The sequence below is a fragment of the Heteronotia binoei genome, chromosome 21 (genome assembly GCF_032191835.1).
Source record: "Heteronotia binoei isolate CCM8104 ecotype False Entrance Well chromosome 21, APGP_CSIRO_Hbin_v1, whole genome shotgun sequence".
NCBI classification, from domain to species: Eukaryota; Metazoa; Chordata; class Lepidosauria; order Squamata; family Gekkonidae; genus Heteronotia; species Heteronotia binoei.
This window is the reverse complement of record NC_083243.1, coordinates 120615775-120638052: the sequence shown is the minus strand read 5'-3', so window position 1 is coordinate 120638052 and position 22278 is coordinate 120615775. Positions and strand designations below refer to the sequence as shown.

Genomic DNA, 22278 nt, shown 5'->3' with positions numbered 1-22278 from the left:
AGTATGTAAAGTACATTGTTATTCTTTCAATGTATCAATTAACAATGAGAATGAGTGCCAGAGTCACAAGCTCCACAAGGAAGCACCAACAGGAAGTTTTCTGATACCCTCTGAGCAGAAATCGAACCCAATATTTCTTATCACTTCATGGTGATTCATTATTCCCCTTCATGGCATTCATTGTAAGACCAGGTCTGTAGAACCTAACTTGCAACCTAACATCTTGTGAAATGGAAGGCACTTCTGATGCATAAAGGTGGATTTTTCCACTCAAGACACCTGTGCTACATCTTCTCCTATTTACAAGGCTTCCATGATTCCCTAAGACAAACATTTTAGGAAGGACAGGCACTACAGAAAATTGGGTGAAGTGGGAAAAATGTGTCATGAATTTCATAAACTCTGCTCATACTTCTTTGAATCCAACTCAGTTATTTGAAAGATTCAATCTTTGAACTGAATCCAATTCAGTTCTTCTTTAGTACAGATTTATATCAAAGCTAAAAATTATTGTTCAGTTCAAACAGCAGAAATGATATAATGCAACATGCAATCCTAAACAAAGTTACAATTTTCTAAACCCACAGACTTCAATGGATTTAGTAGGGTATAACTCCACTTAGGACAGCAGTCTGGTAGGATCAATGTAGCATTATGAGCGCAGTTAAAATTCTTTTGATTCCTATGTAACTGAAATACATTTAACATTCTCTGAGTAGTGCCCAGTGCTTAGCAACAAGATGGAGATTCTTATTCTGCAGCACTCACCGTTGAATAAATAGAGGATGTGCTGGAAACCAGAGAGAGAGAGGAGCCATGCACTAAGAGAAAACATAAAATAAACAAATTGCTCATCTGATCATTTGTGTACATACTACACACATGATAGCAGATTATTCACTGCAGATGCTGCTAGCAGGTTTAACATTTCATTAGCAGCCTATTAAAATTGCATCACCAGTCATAAACATGTTTACTCAAAACAAATCTTTGCAGAAGTGTCAAGAAGTAAGCTGAAATAAATGGAGGCATTATACAGAACGTACCCGAAAATGGTCTCAAATAAAACCACTTAATCATTTGGATGTAAACGTTTGCCTGCCCGCTATGTCTCAGACATTACAAAAGTCATGACAGTGCATGAAAAATGAAGCAGAAGATGGCTAGAAGCGGACAGAGTAAAGGTTAAACTGACCAGTCCAGTTTCACCATATGGTTGGCCTGAAGCATAAACAGCAAAAGGGAGTTAAAAGGTTTTACAAATTTTTAAAGTTCAAATAGAAATACAGACAAAGACATATAATTTCTAAGACATGCAGCATTAAAGAGAAGAAAACTGAAATATATCTTGACAGTTTCCTGGACTGAAGGTAATGAAAAATGTTACAAAAGGCACTTTTGAATCTAAGCAGTTTCAACTAGTTTAGCATAAACATGTCCTTTACAAACAACACTTTTAATGCTAAGGATAAACAAATTAAGCTCCCATGATAAAATGCAAGCATTTATATCAAGATAATCAATTGCAAGGAAACATGAATTCCATCTTAGAATTCCATTCAATTGATAACAGAGGCAGACATGGTAGAAGCAACCACATGCCAAAAGGAAATTTAAAGCTTTGCATCTGAGTTTGCAATAAGTTTACAACAGGTATTATACATATGGCCAGCTTTGAAAAGAATGTTTTCACAAGTGACACTAAGAAAAGTATGTGAATTCCTCATGGCCACAGAATATCTATCAGTGAAGAGTGGGATGCAGAATTTCCAAAAAAGGAGGATGGAGCATAGTGAAGAAGGCTTGTCTGACAAACAAGGTTTTATTAAAGGGGTAGCAAGGGGAAAACCCAGTTTCCTTTCCTGCCTGCCCTTCTATTCTTGCATGCTGTTCAAGGATGGCTAATGATGCTGCCAAGCCTATACAAAGCATCCAGAAAAGCAGACTTTCCCAAGCAAGCTTCTCTGGCCAAAACAGAGTTTTGAATCACGGCCCATTTTTCTAACACTACATGTTCTACACTCAACAATACAGTGTCATCAAGTTCCCTTTTTCAATAGCAACTCCATTCTGGAATGCACTTCTTCAAAATACATTCTTGGAATCTTTGAAACTAGCTTATCTTAGAAATTTCCAAATAATTTAAAGTGACCTTTATAGGAAAATAAATTCTATGCCATTATTATAACTCCAAGACAAGAACATGATCCTGTCTTAAACAACTTAACTTTACATTCAGAAAATGCCAAGCATATTTTGGTAACCTCTTAGTAGACCAAAGTGCTTACATCTCAAAAGATTTGAACAGAGACTAAGAAATTATTCTCACTCAAAAGTCTATATTGATTTGCACCATTCCAGTTACAATATTAATGCTGGCACAGAAGATATTTAATTCTACATGACCTCAATTTTCCCTATGAAAAAGGTTGTAATTCTGAATGCATGCTATTACCAAAGGAATAGAGTTGCAAATGCTGTCATGAATGAGAAACTTTTGGGAAAGGTGAAAAAGTAAAACATAGTAGCCCATTAATTATTTAATTGCTTCATGCAGAACTGAAGAACTGGCCAAAGGAAAATATTAAGTATTAAATTATGCCATTAAAATTTCATAATTATTTCAGTGCCTTCACGTTGACCTTAATACTTTGCAAGACCATATACACAGAAACAGCTAATAATCCAGTAAACCTGGCCGCTGTAGATTCTAATCCAAATGAGCAAGTAATTAATCCAATCAATTGAATCTCATCTTTTAAAGAAAACAGATTGTTTCTGGATATCACAGCACTGATGCCCAGAAGCTTGAAAGAATCCTGCTTGAAAGAAAAATACTGAAAATTTAATTTAAGTATCCTGAGAATCCTTTTTCTAATTAAATCACTGTCCAGAACCAAAAGCACCCAATATATCCAGGTGACAGTATGGGGAAGAAGCCTGAAATCTGGAAGACCAACATTTTCCAAAACAAAGTTAGGAATTTGCCACCTTGAGCTTCTGGAATGGTTAAGGCAAGGCAAGGAGTTTAAGAGGCTCTAATGAGGTCAACTTGGAGAGGAACTGGACTTGGGAAAAATGAGAGAGGAATCAGTAAACAACTGAACATGGAGTCTGAACATGTAAGATGAACAGAGACTGAACAGGGTACATTAAAGGGATAACTGTGTATTTATGTAGTCAGGAGCGAGACTATTTTTCCCTAAGAAATAGAGATTTTAATAAGGCACCTTAAGGCACTAGGTGACATCCATGATAGTTCTGCGTGCTCAGAAATAATGCCATCTGACTGCACATCCTTTTGACAATTTCTTGTATTCAAAAACAACTAAAATTTGCGTCAGATTTTGATACCACCACTTTATTTTTAATACAAACAGCAGCAATGTTCTCTTAACACTAAATAACAACGAAGAGTTAAATTCTGTTCTTAGTTGTGGTTGGGACTATTTCTTTACCAGCTGCTTCAAACCTGGCAATTTTATCCAACTGTTGAAGAAGTTCTTCAGTTCACTCACCCTCTTCAAAGCCATCCCGGAATGATCCAGAACGGCTCATTGCTCTGCTCTTTTCATCCAGTGACACTGAGCTGTTTCGGAACCGGGTGTCACTGTAAGGATCATAAGGGCCATCCGCATTAGAAAGACTGTGTGTCCGTAGCATGGTTGGATTAGACAAGCTCATCTGAGCTGCTGTGGTGGGGCTTGCTGGAAAGAAAGTCAGACAGAAAATTCACAAATCTATGCACATGTAACTATCAAAAGACACTCTGCTGTTATAATAACGTATCAGTTTCCAAATATAATGGCTCTCTCCAGGGCTGTTTTTGCAGCAAAAGCCCAGCAGGAATGCATTTGAATATTAGGCCACACTCCCTGACACCACCATTGCTTCACATAGGGTTTTTTGTGGAAAAAGCCCAGCAGGGACTCATTTGCATATTAGGCCACACCTTCTGACACCAAGCCAGCCAGAACTGCATTCCTGTGTGTTCCTGCTCAAAAAAAGTCCTAGATCTCTCTGAAAAGTCATTCCTAGTGATGGATTAAATCAAATAGCCATACAAACAAAACTGATTCCAAGCTTGGCTATATTGAGCAGATAAAATTTTCTGCACAATGTGGTCAATGTGGATGGGGAGGATTTTCTGTAAACCTCAGAGAACCAGGTAAAAAAATAAAGAAAATTTTAAAGAAAATTTAAAATGTGTTGTTATATTTATTTTAAAAATTTAGAACCCATCTTTCTGAACTCATTTGAGCCATCAAGGCAGCCCTGAACAATTCTGATAATGTAGCAGATGTCAGAACTAAGACATCATGGAGAACATTTATTCAAAACTGACCACCATCAAAATAAAGCCTGATGGTAGATTGGAATGGGAGAAGAAATGGGGCAGTTTCATAGGCTGGAGGAGTGGTTAAAATGGCTAATATAGGAAATTAGGAAGGGGATTAAAACATGAAATTGGGAGGCTGAGCAGAGGGGGAGGAATCAACAAAAGGAGAGGACATGGAGATTGGGAGAAAAGGAAGAAGCAAGTCTCTCTCTTGTGTGTCAAGACCCCCTTGTGTTTTTGTGTATGTATATACTCTTATCAAAAACTTTATTTTACTTACTATTCAGGTCTTCATAAGTTCTTTCAACACAAAAAATATGCCGTTCTACAAAATTACCATTTCAGCACAGTAGTTAGCAAACTCTAAATGGAGGCTGCAAGTTTCTACAAGATCTTAACTTGCATGCCTTGCCTATGAGTGTATGATTAGATTTTTCATACAGTAATTCTTTATTTTTTCTGGCACACTGATCAAAGGACTTAACAAATCACAACCACAATGAGAGGCAAAAATAATGGATTTTAAGGAGACACCAGATATATATATTGTATTTGTAGTTACATATGTATCAGTACATAATGAATACAAAATGTGTACTGCTTCCATTATAGATTGCTAGCACTTCCTTTCTTAGGTTAAGATGTTTGCCAAAGTGGCTTTCAGTGATAGGAAAATATACTGTGACAGCTGGACTCATGCCTAGGAGTGAGCACTCAGTATATACAGAGACTAATAAATTCCTGTAAAATGCATTACCAATATTTTTCAGGTATTTATTCAGCCAAATCAGATTAGAAAATCTACCAATATAGTTGAGCCCAAATAAAAGCCAATATTAGTAGGCTTTTATTCAGCTTCACTAGCAGAAGCGGCGCAAGTTCACCCACCTTTCAAGTTCCTCACAGAGTCATGCTGCCACAACAGCACAACTTTAAATACCAGTCCACAGAAAGCTAGGAGAATGGGAACCTTTCTGACCTCATTGGACCACTCCATAAGGTGGAGGACATCACAGAGAATGCACATGTTCACTGAGCTCTGAAGTAAATTATGGGGATGGCTTCCACCCTAATGGTGGAAAAGGTTGACGAGAAGCAATCCTGTCAATAGCTTTGGCATGTTCTACTCTCAGCTGCAATAGGAATCCTAAATCCCCCAGAGCATTTTGGAACCCAGAAGATCCATGAACCCCCATTGTGGACAATTTTAATTGGACTCCTTTTTGTGGGACATGGTGGCATAGATAGAGGTCAGGCCATAATTCAGGCCAAACACCCAGCACTGGATAAAGACCTTCCCTTTCATAGCTAGAGGTGATCCCACAAGAATTCTTAGTTGGACAATAAATCTACTCATACAGATACAGAAGGTGGATATGTTGTTATTGCAACAACCCTGGGAGGTAGATTAGACTGGTCCAGGATCACCAGAGTGACTGGTCCAGGATCACCAAGTGAGTTTCATGGGGCTGAGGGAGTTGAAACTGTCTCCCCAATCCTAACCCAACACTCTAACTACTATACAATAGTGGCTCCACTAAGAAGTGGTAATGCTTACTCATCTTTTCAAAAGTCACATTTCTATGCAGAATTATCTACAGTAACTTTGAGGAATTACACAGGTGCATGGGATGATAGTTCAAAGCTCTCAAGGGAAATGATGACTCCCATACCACCTATGTACATCCAGTGATTCTCCCACATTCCTAGCAGACAGGCAAGAAATTTTTTGAGGCAGTGCGAATGGGGCTTGAAGGTAAAGTACACCGAATTGGGTGAGGCTTCAGGGAGTGTCAGGCCATAAATTCAAAGTAGTCATCACAAAATCTCAAGACATTCCTTAAAAGCCCTCCTAAATAATTAAGTTTTGTGCAGTCTGCAAAAAACCAGGAGCCTTTCTGATCTCATTGGGCTACTCCATAAGGTGGGGACCACTAAAGAGAATGCACAACTACATGCCAATACAGCTAAGTCAATTTACTCTTCCCTCTCACAATCCTCTTTCAGATGACCAAGTTAGCCTGGTCTTTCCAATACTTCCTCTTGATACCTTCCTGCCACATCTTGAAACTGATGTTTGTGGTTTGTCTCCTTGTTTTCACACCTGTCTACAGGTTTGCTGGAGTGACATAACTCTTCTCACTACATGGTAAAATGTAGTCTTCTTCATTAATAACCCCTTAATTAATCATAAAAAGCTTGGGGAACTGCTAAAATTCTATACTGAGAAATGAAAATTAAAAGAAACTGAAGTGATATGGAAGTGATTTAAGAAAACACAGACAGTGGTATGGGTTCTTTTTTGGAGGCAGGAAAAAATGACTATGTACTTTTGACAAAGGCTTCATAGGTTTCTGATGATGATACAGAAATAGTTCACTCACCAAGTTGGGAGAAGTTAAATCTAGTGCCAGAAGGTGATGTTATGCTGGAACCAGAAGAAAATGGAGAATTGGCAACAGTGTCCTGAAGACCTCCTGCAGAGTGTGAACGCAGCCATTCTTTGGCCTCTTCTTGATTACGGAGTTGTGATGATGGAGTATACCTGCACGAACAGTGCTAACTTTAGTCTTTGCTTAAGACTGTTTTGTCTGAATAAAGTCCAAAGCCATCTGGACAGAAAGCAACAGCATACCTGAAACAAGTATCCTGCCTACTAGAGGACACCTTTTGCCTTTATCTCTTGACTTGTACCAATACAAGGAAATGAAGTATGGGACCTTGAGGATCAGATCTCATACAAATCTGCAAACTTCATTTATTCTGAATCCATAATAGGAGAACTTGAGGAGCACACTTTTTTTGCCAAATCTAATTAGTTACCTTGCTTATTATGACTATACTCAAGAGTAGGAAAAGGCACAAACCAGGAAAACCAGGTTCGGCCCAGGGCTCACAAACTAGGCGGCCCCACCTCAGCACACCTGTGTCATCCAGAAGTGACACAAATGGGTTGCCCCCCCATGCACTCATGTCACTTCCAGGTGGCACTGGGCCCCACACATGGTGCTCCCACATTACCCAGAGGTGCCACAAACATGTTGGTGATGCACTTGTGTCACTTACAGATGACATGGGTGTACTGGAGATGGGGCCTGACACCACCTGGAAGTGGTGTGTTGAACAGTGAGCTGAACCGAGCAGAAAAGCTCAATGAATGTCTGGGTGAATATGCCTTCCCTGAACTGTGGCTTGCAAACTTCAAACGGGGTAAAGTCCGGCCTAGATTTTGGCTTGGGTTTGGGTGTGTGCCCATTCCTACTCATGAGTTACCTGTGGATTTCTTTGACATGCCAACTCTCAGCATCATTATCTATCTGATTTTTAAAAATGCAGGTTTGAGGGATCCTTAGTAAAAAGTCATATTAACACACAGGGCTGGCCCTAGACTATTTGGCAACCCTAGGCAAGGCGAACTTCTGGCGCCCCCCCCCCCCCACGCACACACTGATAATGTCACTGAGTCACATGGGGAACACCCAATTCAATGCCTCCAGAAGGCAGGTGTCCTAGGCAATCACCTAGTTTGCCTAGGGGCAGGGCTGGCCCTGCTAGCACAAATACGGCAAGAGAGCAAATTTTTCAGATGTAAATTTTCAGGCATCTACTGATGACTAAAGTTAGACCATCCTTACAAACAGCTAAGAGGTAGCAATATTATTCTGTCATAATAAAATAAAACAAAAGTCCAGTGGTGCCTTAAAGACTACCATTTCTTTCAATGAGCTTTTGTTAAATAAACTTCATTACTAGTCTTCAAAGTGAAATGGACTGTTGTTTTATAATAGTTACTTGAAAATTGCCTGTAGCAAATAATAACTATCTCTTGATAACCAAGCAAGGATGTTTTGCTTGGCTATTTTTTCCCTTTTCAGGCTATCTTTACATTGGTAATGCAGGCATACAGATTCATACCATCTGGATACTTCTGTGGGCCTATTTGTAAGTACAAACAGCACTTGCACAAATGGATCTGAAAGTGTGGGGAAAGCAAATGTAGATACACATACAAATCTATGGGTTCTAGGTCAAAATAAATTTGTTAATCAAATTGTTTATGTAATTAAACATATAAAACTCTTCAAAGGGCTTCAAATACCACCTTCCTTTTCAAATCATCAGCCCTGAATTCCCAATATTTATTTTTGAAGCTGAAAATAAAAGTTTGGAGCCCTAAATAGGCGCACAATTGTCGATCAATATGCAAAAGAACAAAGTACAAATACTTACCTTTGACATTCAAATGTTTCAAGCAAGAAACGACATTTCTCAGTAGCTGGATACTTTAACAGGCACAAAAAAGCATTTCAGACCTCCAAGACCACCATCCTCCCTGCTCTCCCCTCAATTTTACAAAAAGTGTTGAGTTCCTAGCTCAGTGTAACAATTGTAGTAGCTGCAAAGAATGTGTTTATAACACAGAATACACTGCAGCTCTAATGTAAAGTCAAGAGTTATCCTAAAAAGTCCCACAACTTAGTTGAAAGTAGACGTGTTTTTAAGTCAGCAAAAGGTCACAATGTTTTAAATTAGCTTTCTGTAGAATTGGTTGAACACTTTGCATATTTGTGGAAAGATACATAATTATCAATAGAAGGAAACTATTCCCAGTGTAATTTCTCTTGACATCAGATTGTGCTGCAAGTTTTATAAGCAAACATTTATAGAGCTCCTGCTTCGTTGACTGATTTTTTGTTTGTTTTTAAAACACAGTTATAGCTCCAACTACTCTTTGGCAAAATTTGGACTTGTAATGCCTTCTATATTCTACTTTATCTGTATTTTGGATATTACACTGTGAATATTACACCATCCAGTTTATTGCCTTGCTCAATAAAGCTGCCAATTTATAGCTTGCAAATCAAGCCCTATAATGGTCCATGAGATGCTTTTTGAAGAGTCAGCCAGCAACAGCCATAGCTCCTGTTCAAGGTGAGATGCTACCATATCAAGAGAAGTGCATGGGGAAGGGAGGGGAGAAATGACCTGTTTCAGAGAGGCTGATGGGAGAGGGAGGAAAGGGAGGACATTTTGCTTCCACTCATTACAAAAGCTGAAACCATCACTACTACCATCACCAGCACTGACGGCCACAAAAGACACACAAAGCAAAGCTCCAAAAACCACACAGAAACTGCTTATGCTATGTGGAAACACCAATACCTGAGTCCTTTCTTAGGCAAAGTGTTCCTATCAAGGTGAGGGTCGCTGTAGAAAAGTTAAAAGAAAAGAACTTCAGAGAAGAACAAGCAGAGGGGATTAAAGATCAGCTTGAAAGAGAGAGTAATTTGCTATTTAAACAGCTGCATCATGGCACTAGAAAAGATAGCAAAGGCTCCTGTCAAGCCAACATGCAAAAGCCTCATAAAAGTGTGGACTGTGTTATACAGAACATGCACAAGAGACCATGCTAAAAGAAGTAAACCTATTCCTGAGGCTTTTAACCCTCAAACCACTCATCTAGTGGTTAGCCCTTTTCTGGTGGCAGTAAAGCAACTGAAGTTTGTGATCTTGCAATTTCCTTTCCAGAAAAAAAAGCTCTCTGCCCAAATGTACATGCTTCAAATGAATGCCTTTAAAACATACATATATATAAACAAGTATATGAGGCACTGTTTCTAATTCTTCATTTTGTAAGTCACTGTCCTTCAGCTCCAGCATAAGCATTGGACATAATTAGTAAAAATGATTGGCAAGCATCAAGGACAACCCTTCTACTAGGTGGCTCTAGGAAATTACCTAGGGCCTCAGAAGTGGAAGAGAGCTTTCCAGCACTCTTGGCAGCTGAAGTGAGCCTGCTGTTTACCTCCCTCCTTAGGGGCAACTGCTTCACTGTAGTGGTGGTGGGGTCTGAGGAACATGTGTAGCTCCTCTGCCAGGGGCAGGAAGGAGTATGGGACACAGCTCTTTGCCATGCCAGGGAGGGAGGGCAAGCAGTCACTTAGTGAGCCAGCTCTGGCAAGCATTTGGAAAGCCTGAAGGGCTTACCTGTTAAATGGTAAATGAACAGACACATGAGCCACTTATGAGTAACATTTTCATTTTCAGGGATACAAGAGCACCATTTAGGAAGGAAGTACAGAAACACTTGTATTTTTCTCTCTTGCTGATTCTGTACATGGAATGACTATGGGCCTGGGTGTGTGCTAGGAATCCCTGCCAAAGGCTCCAAGTACTTTCTCAAAAAAAGTGTGTAGCTGTATGTGAAAGAAAGAATGACTGATGACATCACCACTATATATTATGAGACATTAAAAGTCAATAATAAAAATGGTCTTAAAATATATGTGTATTTTTTGAAATTTGATCTTGAACATATCAAAAGTGAACACTTAAATCTTGCTGAGACATCCTCAATAGCTTTTCTACCTCACAGGGTGCCTGTTGCAGGGAGGGGAAGGGAAAGGACATCATAAACTGCTTTGAGACCCCTTCAGGTAATGAAGGGCAGGGTATAACTCCAATCTCTTCTTCTTTTCAGTTAAATATGAAATAGCACCCCCACAGGGGAAGTATGGCATTACAGTACACATATACAGACAAGCTGTCCAACATCACTAAGGATTGTTAGAAGTCAGGTTAACTGACAGCAACATCACTGCTGATGCTTTTGACTTTGTGCCTTCTTCCTCCTAACACTGCATTCCTCTATCATTCGTGTTTACAAGAACACACATACACAAAAAGCCTGCAAGACACCAACAAGCCAAACTGAAGTGAGTGATTTAAATTATAATAGGAAATATATTCCTTCAGCCACAATGGGATGGGGTGGGTTCGAGAAATCTAGACATGATGATATGACCTAAAACGTGTTTGGGGGAGGGGGGAACAGCAGCATGCTATCGGAATGCTGAAATGCCAGTGAGAGTTTAAAATGACCAACAAAACTGGAGAACTTTGGAATCATGAATTTATTTTTAAAAATTTCTCAGAGCTTCCATATGCCATTCTCCATAGTAAACAAGGATATAATCCATTTAAACAGACTCTCACTGGCATGTCTTTGAGTGATAGTTTACACGCAAGTAAAACACACACACTCTTTACTGAGCACAGTCTTGCACAAAACACTCTGGCATCTTAAATGTTGCCAGTGAACACACTTGGCCCTTCCGCAGTCTACTGTCTTGTGACAGCATTACCTGTCCTGCCTCCTGGGTAAAGTATTTCGGCAGAATTTGGGACTAGCAGCAGGGGAAGAGAGAGGGCTAGAAGAGTAAAGATCAACAAGAGAGAAAAAGAAAACAACAACAAGAGAGGAATATTAGCGCAAAAGGAGTAGAGAAAGAAAAAGAGAGCTGTTAAAAAAAGTAAAACTTTTCAAGTTTTCAACAGCTGTGTTATATTATCAAGCCGCAACAAATTAGAAGGTTCCAGCAGCAGAGTAACTTTATACGATAGGGTCAGGCAAGCTTCAAAAAGTCTGAAAAGAGGTTACACTCCTGTGGTTTGCTCTTAAGAGCTTTGAGTTAGTTTCAACATTTGTTGCTGCTGTTTCATATCCAAATAGAAAGTGGCTGCATAAAATTAGTGGGGTGGCACCACTTTCCATGAGAATTTACATGCTGCAGGAATTCTGAACAACAGGGCAGCTTGTCACTGCACTGGAGATCTCTGACCATAGGACAAAGCCAGCTGATCTGGTGTCCCTATGCAGTTCCAATGTACTAAGCAACTAATAGAAAGATGTCATTCAAATACCAAAATCAGGTGAAGGACAGATACTAGGACTGAGCCTTGATTTATCCATAGAAGCATCAATTGAGTTAAATATGGTTAAGATCTGAACAACTATATCTAACTACTTCAAGTATAGTTGTGGAGTGCAGAACAGAACAGCCAGTGTAGTGGAAATGCTTAGATTAAAATACCAACCTAATCCCAATGTGGGCAAGAACCAATTTGCAGGAACCGCTATGCAGATGGCCTAACACAGGGTTAGAAATTTACTGAATGTAGTGGCTGGCCACTAGTATAACAGTATAAAAACAAAAAAATCAGTAATAGAAGAAAAGATTAAACTGAAGAGTGCATGTTTTTTACAGCAGTATTTCTTAGATATTTTGTCTTTGTTTGGAACTGGTAGCCCTACCTAAAAAGCACCTTGCTACTAAACAGCTCACACTGAGAAATAAAAACAAGGTAGTTCACTTGCTCTCACAAAAACAATGCAATAAAATGAGTGAGTGACAAAATGAAATGGTCCTGTTCATTGAATACAGGAGATGGGAAAAATAAACGACAATAATTAGTATTTTGAAGTATTTCATAGATTTTTCTAAGTGATCATTGCAACAGTAAGTCTAGATTACTACCTTCATATTGAAAAAGGAGAGTATGACTTACCTAAGATCAAAAGAAAAAAAAGTTTATCACCAGTCATCATAACAACAAAGAAGTGACCCTCAAGAGAAGTGCTAAAAAGTTATTCAGTGAAGCATCCCAGTCATCTTGCCTAATGAGTATCAAATCTTACATATGTGTTATCATTCATTAATTTTTTTGTCTCCTAAATAAGGATAGTGTCTCCTTGTTTAGGTGACAATAAATGACCAACTCTCTCGGCTTGGCTTCGCGAACGAAGATTTAAGAAGGGTGCAATAGTCCACGTTTGCTGCAGGCTCGCTGGTGGCTGACAAGACCAATGTGGGACAGGCAGGTCCGGCCACAGCGGCTGCAGGGAAAAGTCTGATTTAGGGTTGGTCCTGTAGCAGTGCGATTCTTCCTCAATCTCCTTTTGTCCTCAAGACCAGCTATGCGTGTGTTCTCAAAGGAAGAGACAGCCTGGTGGATGGTGTGCCTCCATGCTTTGCGATCTGAGGCTAGGTCAGACCACTGGTGATGGTTGATGTGACAGGTGCTAAGGGATTTCTTCAAGGAGTCCTTGTACCTCTTCTTTGGTGCCCCTCTATTTCGATGGCCGGTGGAGAGTTCGCCATACAGGGCAATCTTGGGAAGGCGGTGGTTTTCCATCCTAGAAATATGCCCTGCCCAGCGCAGCTGCGTCTTCAACAGCAGTGCCTCTGTTGACCAACTATTTCCCTGTCAAATGTCTCCAACAACCATCTTTGTTCAACCCCTTTGGAAATTCATCTGTTTGTTTGTTTATAAGATCACCTAGTTACTGATATGAAATTTAAGCCACAGTATTCCCAGAACACAGCAGTCACATCCTCAGCTTCGATCTCTCCCTAATTGCAAATTATACTGTTTCATTAGCCAAGTACTAAAAAGGTTTTTGTGTATTGTTGTAATCTTAGTGTGATCAATCAAGAGGCAGAATGGAATATCCATTCTGGCTGCTGCTCATGCACATGCTGAGCTGCAATGTTTGGTATAGATCAACAGGGAATAAATTAGCCACATTCTGTACATAATGTATATAAAATCCATTATTTGCTGCAGTTCTCAGGGGCATTTGGTGGCTAGACACAGGACTCAAACAAGAACAATAATTTTATGTCCATTAGATTGCAGTCCTGAATAGTACGTGAACACAGTGGGTTTAGGAGTGAGCTACTGGTTACAGAAACCATCTGTCAGCACAAATAATATATACAGTACAATTGTAATACAAAAAAAAGTCCTCACCTTTCTGACAATGTCGTCTTAACACTGTTGGTTCTAACAAAGGGAGTCAATGAGTCGTCCTTAGAAGCTGCCATCAGACCACTGGAAGAGTTATGGCTCAGCCCACCTCCACTGCTGAGAGATATATCAATGGATTCACAACTGGTGTGTAGGCTGCTGACAGACTGGTATCCAATGCCATCCTTGCTAATGGCAGAAGAACTACTGGCATTAGTACCCCAGGTTAAGCTGTTGGAAGGAGCTGAATGAGCTGAACTGGGACTAGATGCTAATGGAGACTGGTTCATGTCTGTATTTTTACTGTAAAGGGGACTACTACTGCCACTGCTCAGAATGCCACTTCCTGAAGGAGAATCTGGATTCCCCTGCTGATTCATGGTTGCATGTGGGTTGGAGATGACCACAGAATTTTTCATGCTTTCTGCCGTTGTGATGGGAGCTTGTTTACTTGGCTTTCCACCAAAAAGTCTGGAGGAGAAAAAAAAATCACACACTGAAAACTGCAAAGCTGAATGCAGTGCAATATTTCAAAGTTTTATAGTATCTTATCTGTTCCTAACATGAGAAAACCCTCTGCTGAACAAGGACAAGTTTTAACTGGATATATCAGAGATTACATCATTGTGATTTGTGCTCCAAGTACACAACCATGCAGCAAAACACACATACAAGAATGGACAAACTGGTTTCTACATGATGACTGACAACACTGGACAGATTTGTACAAATTCTATGTGATGAGCTCTACCTTTCCAGCTTCCAGACTCAACACCATTCTAACAGTCACTAAAAGTAAGAACAATTCACAGTCCCACCCACCCCCACAATTTCTTTTTCATTTTGCAATTCTGAAAACACATAATTATTTTCATCTGAACCGTTTTTTTAAAAGGAAATATATTATGTACCCTCATTCATGTTCATGACAGGTGAATCAACACCTCTCTGAATAAAGGGGTAGTGTCAGTACAATGCAAATTCAGTTTTACCTTGGAACTAGAAAAAAATATTTACCACCAAAAATCTGTAACAGCTGTGCTTCAGCAAATGAAATATGCAGCATTTGATGTGGCCAAACACTGTTAAATGTTTGGATTTTCAAAAGGTATTTGACATGGGACCTCACCAAAGATTCCTGAATAAGAAGATGGGTTCTCTTGTGGATTAGAAACTGGTTAAACGACAGGAAGTAAAGCGTAGGAATAAATGGATAGTTCTCACAATGGAGGGAAGTAAGCAGTGGGGTCCCACAGGGATCAGTATTGGGAACAATATTATTTAATTTATTCATCAGTGATCTGGAACTAGGGGTGAGTAGTGTAGTAGCCAGACTTATAGATGACACAAAATTATTCAGGATGGTGAAAACCAAGACTGTGACTGTGAAGAGCTCTAAAAGGATCTCCACCAACTGGGTGAGTGGGTCACAATGTGGCAAATGAAGTTCAGTGTTGGTAAATTTAAGCTGATGCACATTGGGACAAAAAAAATCCCAACATCAAGTATAGGTTAATGGGGTCTGAACTTGATGACTGAGAGGGAATAAGATCTTGGGGTAGTAGTGGATAGCTTAATGAAAGTGTCAGCCCAGTGTGCTGCAGCAGTGAAAAAGGCAAACTCTATGTTACAGATTATTAGGAAAGGGAATGAGAACAAAATGGCTAATATTCTAACAGCCTCCCTGTATGGATCTACAGTGCAGCCTCATCTGGAATACTGTGTATAGTTCTTGTCACTATATCTCAAAAAAGATATTGCAGCATTGCAGAACTGGAAAAAGTACAAAGGAGAGTGATTTAAATGATTTAGGGGCTGAAACACCTTCTCTATGAGGAAGGGCTGAAGAGTTTGAGACTTTTCAGTTTAGAAAACAGATGACTAAGGGGGGGGTCATGATAGAGGTTCGTAAAGTTATACATGGGGTGTAGAGACTTAAAGGGAACTATTTCTCCCACTCCCTAAAACTCAAGGTCATCCAACAAAGCAGTTAGACTCATGAAATACTTTTTTTTTAACAAGAGAGTGATTAAAATGTGGAATCTGCTGCCAGACGATGTAGTGATGGCTACAGGAATAAACAACTTTGAAAGGAGATTAGATAGATTCATAGAGGATAGGTTTATCAGAGGCTACTTGTCATGGTGACCGAGGGGAACCTCCACATTCAGAGATACTAAACTTCAAAGTGTGCAGGCCTATCCACATATGACCCCTCCTTGGTTTTAAAGTCCATCTGAACCAAAGTACTGATGATGATGATGATGATGATGATGATGATGATAATAATAATAATAATAATAAATTTTATTTATATCCCGCCCTCCCCACCTCGGCAGGCTCAGGGCGGCTAACAACATTTTATAAAAACATACAATAGTAGATAAAAACCTTTAGATTTAACAATATAAAACATTAAAACATTAAACTTAATAACATTAAAACCAATCCAATAAGTACAGTGATGAGTGAGCAGTACATACCTGCGTAGTGTGGGAGAGGCCACATCTGGGTACTTGACTCCTTGCTGATGAACACCCTGGGATGCACAGGAAACGGCCTGAGATGTGGGGTTGACTTTAATGGAGTTACAAGAGACCACACTTTCATTGTCCGATGAGATTCCTTTTTCTTTATCTGTTTGGTTGACTAAGCCTGGCAAAGAATTTCCGAGGGCAACTTTCGCTGGCTCTCTCATTTTGGGAACAGGTAAGCCTGCTGACTTGCTGCTTATGTTAGAATCTATGCTGCTGGTGCTAGATCTATTACCAGCTCCGCTTCTGCTGCTGGATTTGCTGGGCCTAGGTAAGCTTCGGTACTGAAGATTGGTTCGGGTACTAAGGGCTAAATAACCATCATCCTGATTCTGTGAGCCATCAACACTAGTCTTCCGACCAGTCGACCTACTCATAAGTCCAGATGACTTGGGGATTTTGCCCAGAGTAGCAGATCTACTTGTGATAGTTGCACCGCTGGCTGTGATCATGGACATTCCTACAGCTGACCCACTCTGTTTTTTAAATCCAAATGTATTTGTACTGGCAGCAGCTGTTCTAGAATTGTTTGCAGGAGGTTTTTTTGATTCATCACCACTGCTACGTCCTGCATCTGATGGAGAACGTTTAACATGCCCAGATTTAGGAGAAATTCTACCCTTTTCTGAGACCTTGGCATCATCAGTTTTCCCTACAAAAACAAGAGAACAAGTGGCAGTATTTCATGACTTCAAAATGGTGCAAACCCCTACACTTAAGTGCATGACCCATAAGAGAGTGTAAGAGAATTTTGATCCTGCTTAACTAAACTAGTTACACAATCAAGAATAGTATACAAGGATATGTTATAAGAAATTGACACATTCAGTTCTGGAAACCGATGCATTTAATCCTGGAATCTGAACAGGTGAACAGACTGCAATGTAAGCAAAGAAAGAGCAAGAGAAACAAACCTTAGCATTTAAAAAGAAAACTGTCTTAGCTAATTAGTAGAGAATAAGTTATGAACCAACAGAGACCCAGGTTCAATATCTGTCATTCCCAGCTAAAAAAATCACAGGAAGCAGCTACTGGGGGAAAACTTTCTCTTCCTGAAACCCTGGAGGGCCACTGCCAGTCACAGTAGCAATGTGGAGAAAGATGGACTAATAGACTGATCTTGTATACAGTAGCTTCATGTAGTTTTCTGTGTTCTTAAAACAGATTTTCCACCTTTCATGTACAAATGCAAATAGAAAATTGTGCTTTATTTATTTATTTTATTGGATTTATATCCCGCCCTCCCTGCCGAAGTAGGCTTGGAAATACAATGCTTTTGCAGAAACCTCCCTTAATCAGGAAAATCTTACCAGTTTAAGATGCAAAGAATGAAATAGATCTGGGGAACAAGCACAAATCTATAAGCATGGAAAGTCACACAATTACCACAATACAGAATGGATGGGTGAGCCATCCATTGCTATGTTGTGGTGCTGCCATATATATTGAATAATGCATTTTCAATTCACTTACAATGCATTTTGCAACTGGATTTTACTGTGAAAACTGCAAACTTCACTTCCAACAATGAGTAAATTGTAGAGAAAATGAACTGAAAGTGCATTATTCAGCATGCGTGAAAGTGCTTAGCGATGACAGGATGTTCTGGTCACACAATCAGTTCTGAACTAGAACAGAGAAATCTTCAATTTTCTCTTGTCTGTAACACATATCAGACAGCCACACCAATAATAACTGGGGAACACGACTGAATCTGCATCTGTTCTCAAGGGATATTAAAGGGATAATGGAAGACGCAGTGATATGAATTGTTGGGAAATGTATTGTGCAGAAGAGTAGTCAAGAGTGCTGGACTAGGATCTGGGAGACCCAAGTTCAAATTCTCACTGCCACGGAAGCTTGCAGGGTGACATTGGGCAGTCTCATACTTCCAACTTAACCTACCTCACAGATTTGTTGTGAAGCTAAAATTGACAAGTGTTGGTTGTAACCCCAAAAATAGCCACCAAGAACTCTGTGGTACATTTTTCTTAAATAAGTTGACATTGCTTCTGGGATTTTAGGGTTTTTTGACCCCCAGTGTAGGTTTTTTACAATAATACTTTCTGCAAATGTTGGGCTTTCTCCTGCCTTATAGAAAAATCCTGTCAGTTTGCACCAGGAGCCATTATGTGGATTTTTTTATCCATGCTGTATGACCCAGTTCAGTATTAGATATATTTGTGAAGTTTCATTTTCTAACAGTCCAAAATGTCCCCCTAGAAACCCTTCCTTGCCCCTATCTGAGCAAAGAATTTATCTAGAACAGAAAGGAAAGGATTATGGGCTCTTCCATTCCTAAAAGAAGCAGAAGAAGAACAATGGATAATTTGAACATATTACCTAGTTCTTCCCCATCAGTATTTTGCTTATACAGTTCCTAGGACAGGACACTGCCTTTTGCATTGTCCACCCCCCCACCCCACCCCAGAGCACACTGTTGTTTGGGGAAACTAATCTTCCCACTCATCCTTTTTCTGCTGCAGAAAGTACAGCTACTAGATTGAAATAGAGTCCTACTAGTCTTCACTAGTAAGAACATCGTGGCAAAGAGTGGTAAAGCTGCAGTACTGCAGTCGGAGCCCTCTGCTCACGACCTAAGTTCAATCCTCGCAGAAACTGGTTCAGGTAGCTGGCTCGAGGTTGACTCAGCCTTCCATCCTTCCGAGGTCGGTAAAATGAGTACCCAGCTTGCTGAGGGGGGGGGGGGAGCGTAGATGATTGGGGAAGGCAATGGCAAACCACCCCATAAAAAGTCTACCATGAAAATGTTGTGAAAACGACTGGTGCTTGCACAGGGGACTACCTTTACCTTTAGTCTTCCCTAATAATGAAGTGCTGCTGAAACAGATAGAACAAAAGGAGGGAAAGTCCTGTAAGGGAATGCTCCCTTTCCTTCCACCATGGCATTTGCTAACTTGTGTGCATGATCTTCTTCTGACCTTATTAATTTGCAATAGGAAATGGTGTTAAGGAAGTTAGCAGAGAAGATATGATTCTTACAAGGGATTAGTGCATATAGAGCCCTAGTCACATTTTCTAAATAGTTTTTTTAAAAAAACCTGCTTGCTTCATCCAAGTTTTGTAAAGATCCTTTTATATTTCAGTTTTCTATGAAGCTTCTAGAAATACAACAGTTCTACTGTTTAACACATACACTGATTCAAACAGTCTTCCAGCCACACAAAGAATATTGAGTCCACTTCAATGTTGGCAGGAACTCTTCAGTTTGGCTCAGGTACACAAAATCAGAGATTTATTATAGTGTTCACCATCAAAGACAAACATAGATCAAAATGCAGTTGAAATCCTGACAGTTCAGAAGAAATTTTTCTCCTAACTGCACAAACTCTTGGCCTGGATTGCTCGCCTCTTGGCTGTGCATTCCTCACCTGTTCCAGGTGTCTTTAAAGTTCCTGAGGTGGCTGATGTTTTTGTCCTTGGTGCGGTAATGCCAACTTGAGCTGACATGCCCCGTCTCCAGGAGCCTGTCTGTGAAATGACTGTATTCTTCCTCCCAGAAGTGCTTTTATCAGATTCATCAGACACATCAGAGGGATTCCGTCTCCATTTAGATCCAGGCTCCATTTTCACACCGCTGTCTGAGCCCCCATCTGATTTCTTGATTTCATCACCAGACCACAAGGAATTCCGCTCCACCTGGGAATGCTTTTCAGCATCAGTCTGAGGGGAAAGAGAAAGCTAAAAAAAACACTTCCAATATAAACTTTCTCCTTCCTCTAAAATCCAGAATCTAGATCTCCTAGGCAGCCTTGAAAATTTCACCGATTCTTTAACAACTACAGTTCAGCAACCTTTCCAGAAAAAAACCCAAACAAATAATGATTAAACTGAACTGTGTTACCACTATATAATTTCCAATACTTACAACAGTAAAACCATAACCAAACAGAAGCATAAAACAGGATCAAGGCAAGGTGAAAAATAAAGTGATGCATCAAAAGCTGTGTAGCTTCTTCAGCTGTACATTCCACACAATACCTTTCTCTGCAAAGCATAAAATCATTTCTATCGGGTGTTGTGGGCTTTTCCTTTGTTCTGTCTCCCTTCCTATCTCTTTCCTGGCAATCTGATCTGTGGAGCATGAAGAGGCAGGTTGTTTTTTTTTTTTTTTTTGCAAGACTGAAAGATAATCAAGTGCTTTTTATTTTAGCCTCACACTAACTTTATCATCAGTTGAGGTGAGATTTTCAGAAATGGCAATGCTTCACAACCCCTGCTGACTAGATTTAAATTTGTGACTACCTAGAATCACTTAAAGAAAAACCAGTTTATTTAAATCACCAGATTTGAATTTCTTTCGCTTTGCTCCAGACTTTTGTCACTAGTTTTGTTCTCTAAGAACTACAATGCTATTTTTTCTCCAATGGTGACTATGTAAACAGCCCTTTTCTGGGTAGTTGTTCTTTATCTGAACTCTTTTGTTTCACTTGCTCTGGCTTCATGATTCATCTGAAGTGATTTGCAATTCAAATTTCACAGACTGAGACTCACATTTACAAATGCAAGAAGTACCAGAAAAAGCTGAGAGGCTACTATACCTATGTATCTATATATTTATTTGAACCAAAAACAAAAGACGCTGGAGAATCTATATCCTTGTGCAATATTTATTTCCTGTCCTATACACTCGCAATTTGCTTACATTTATAGAAGTAAACATTTTAAAGGACCACATTGACACTTTTTTCATTGAACATCAAACACTTTGCTTGGGTAAGTTAAAAATAACTGTCTCTTTAAATGCTAATTCTTTGTCCTTATTTTCAACCTAGTGAACACACATTTGAAGCTCTTTGTGAGAAGGGGATGCTAGCAGGAAATAATTTGGTGCATGTGAGGAAGGCTTCACCACACCCTTCCTTCTGTAAACAGAAATTTTAAAAGAGAGTTGGGTAAAGCTATAAGAGCTTCATAAAATGGCTAGTTTCCCTAACAATGAAACAAAAGACATTAAGAATGCCTGTCCATGTGGATCACAGGGATCAGAGCACCCTTGTTCAGTTTGTTACCAAAGTCCGTTATCTATTTTGGGAAGAGGCAACAAATGCAAACATCATGAAATAAATAAAACAAAAAAATGGCAATCTATAACAATAAATGAGGGTGGCAAATATCCAACAATCGTTTCGATAGCCAGCACAATGTCATGATTAGAGTGTCAGACTAGGATCTGGAAGATCAAGGTTTGAATCCCCAGTCTGCCATGGAAGCTCATTGAGTGACCCTGAACCAGTCACACACTCTCAGCCCAGGCAACCTCACAGTCTACATCAAAGGGTTGTTGCGAGGATAAAATGGAGGAGAGGAGAACACTGTCAGCCACTCTGGGTTCCCACTGGTGGGAAAGGCAGAATATAAGTGAAGTCTTGTGCAACCTTGGACATTCTATACTCACTAACCATTAGGATTTTTTTTAAAGAGTATGTAGCTGGAAGTCAGATACAAAATTGTTCTGGGAAAGCCTTCCACGGGTTTCCTGTGCACTATGCTCTTTCCCATCATGTCCCAACATGGACACCTTGACCTCAAAGCACAACCATGAAAATTATGCAAATTGAACAAATATATGCACACTTGCACAATTTAGATAACTCATTTTAGTTAAATTAGGGTTCAGAATACAGACTTTGGATCGTATTATGGAAGAAAGCCAGATGGTACAGCCTCATAGACACTAGCTGTAGATTGATGAGTTGCAAGCAAAGTACAGAACAAGGCTGAAAATATTATTATGTAAATACACCATACTTATTTAATTTAACACTCTGATGGGATTTTTAAAAATTAGTA

General features: G+C 39.6%; 1 protein-coding gene across 2 annotated transcripts in view; it reads right to left on the bottom strand.

The window, feature by feature from the left end:
- NAV2 (neuron navigator 2) overlaps positions 1-22278 on the bottom strand; it is a 483385-nt gene that overhangs the window by 57566 nt on the left and 403541 nt on the right. For both annotated transcript variants that reach the window (XM_060262207.1, XM_060262206.1), the window contains 8 exons: positions 19857-20148; positions 16414-17116; positions 13934-14401; positions 11485-11550; positions 9503-9547; positions 6724-6884; positions 3519-3707; positions 769-821 (listed from right to left, as the gene is read on the bottom strand). In XM_060262207.1, coding sequence (XP_060118190.1) covers positions 769-821; positions 3519-3707; positions 6724-6884; positions 9503-9547; positions 11485-11550; positions 13934-14401; positions 16414-17116; positions 19857-20148 — 1977 coding nt within the window. The remainder of the gene's footprint in view (positions 1-768; positions 822-3518; positions 3708-6723; positions 6885-9502; positions 9548-11484; positions 11551-13933; positions 14402-16413; positions 17117-19856; positions 20149-22278) is intronic.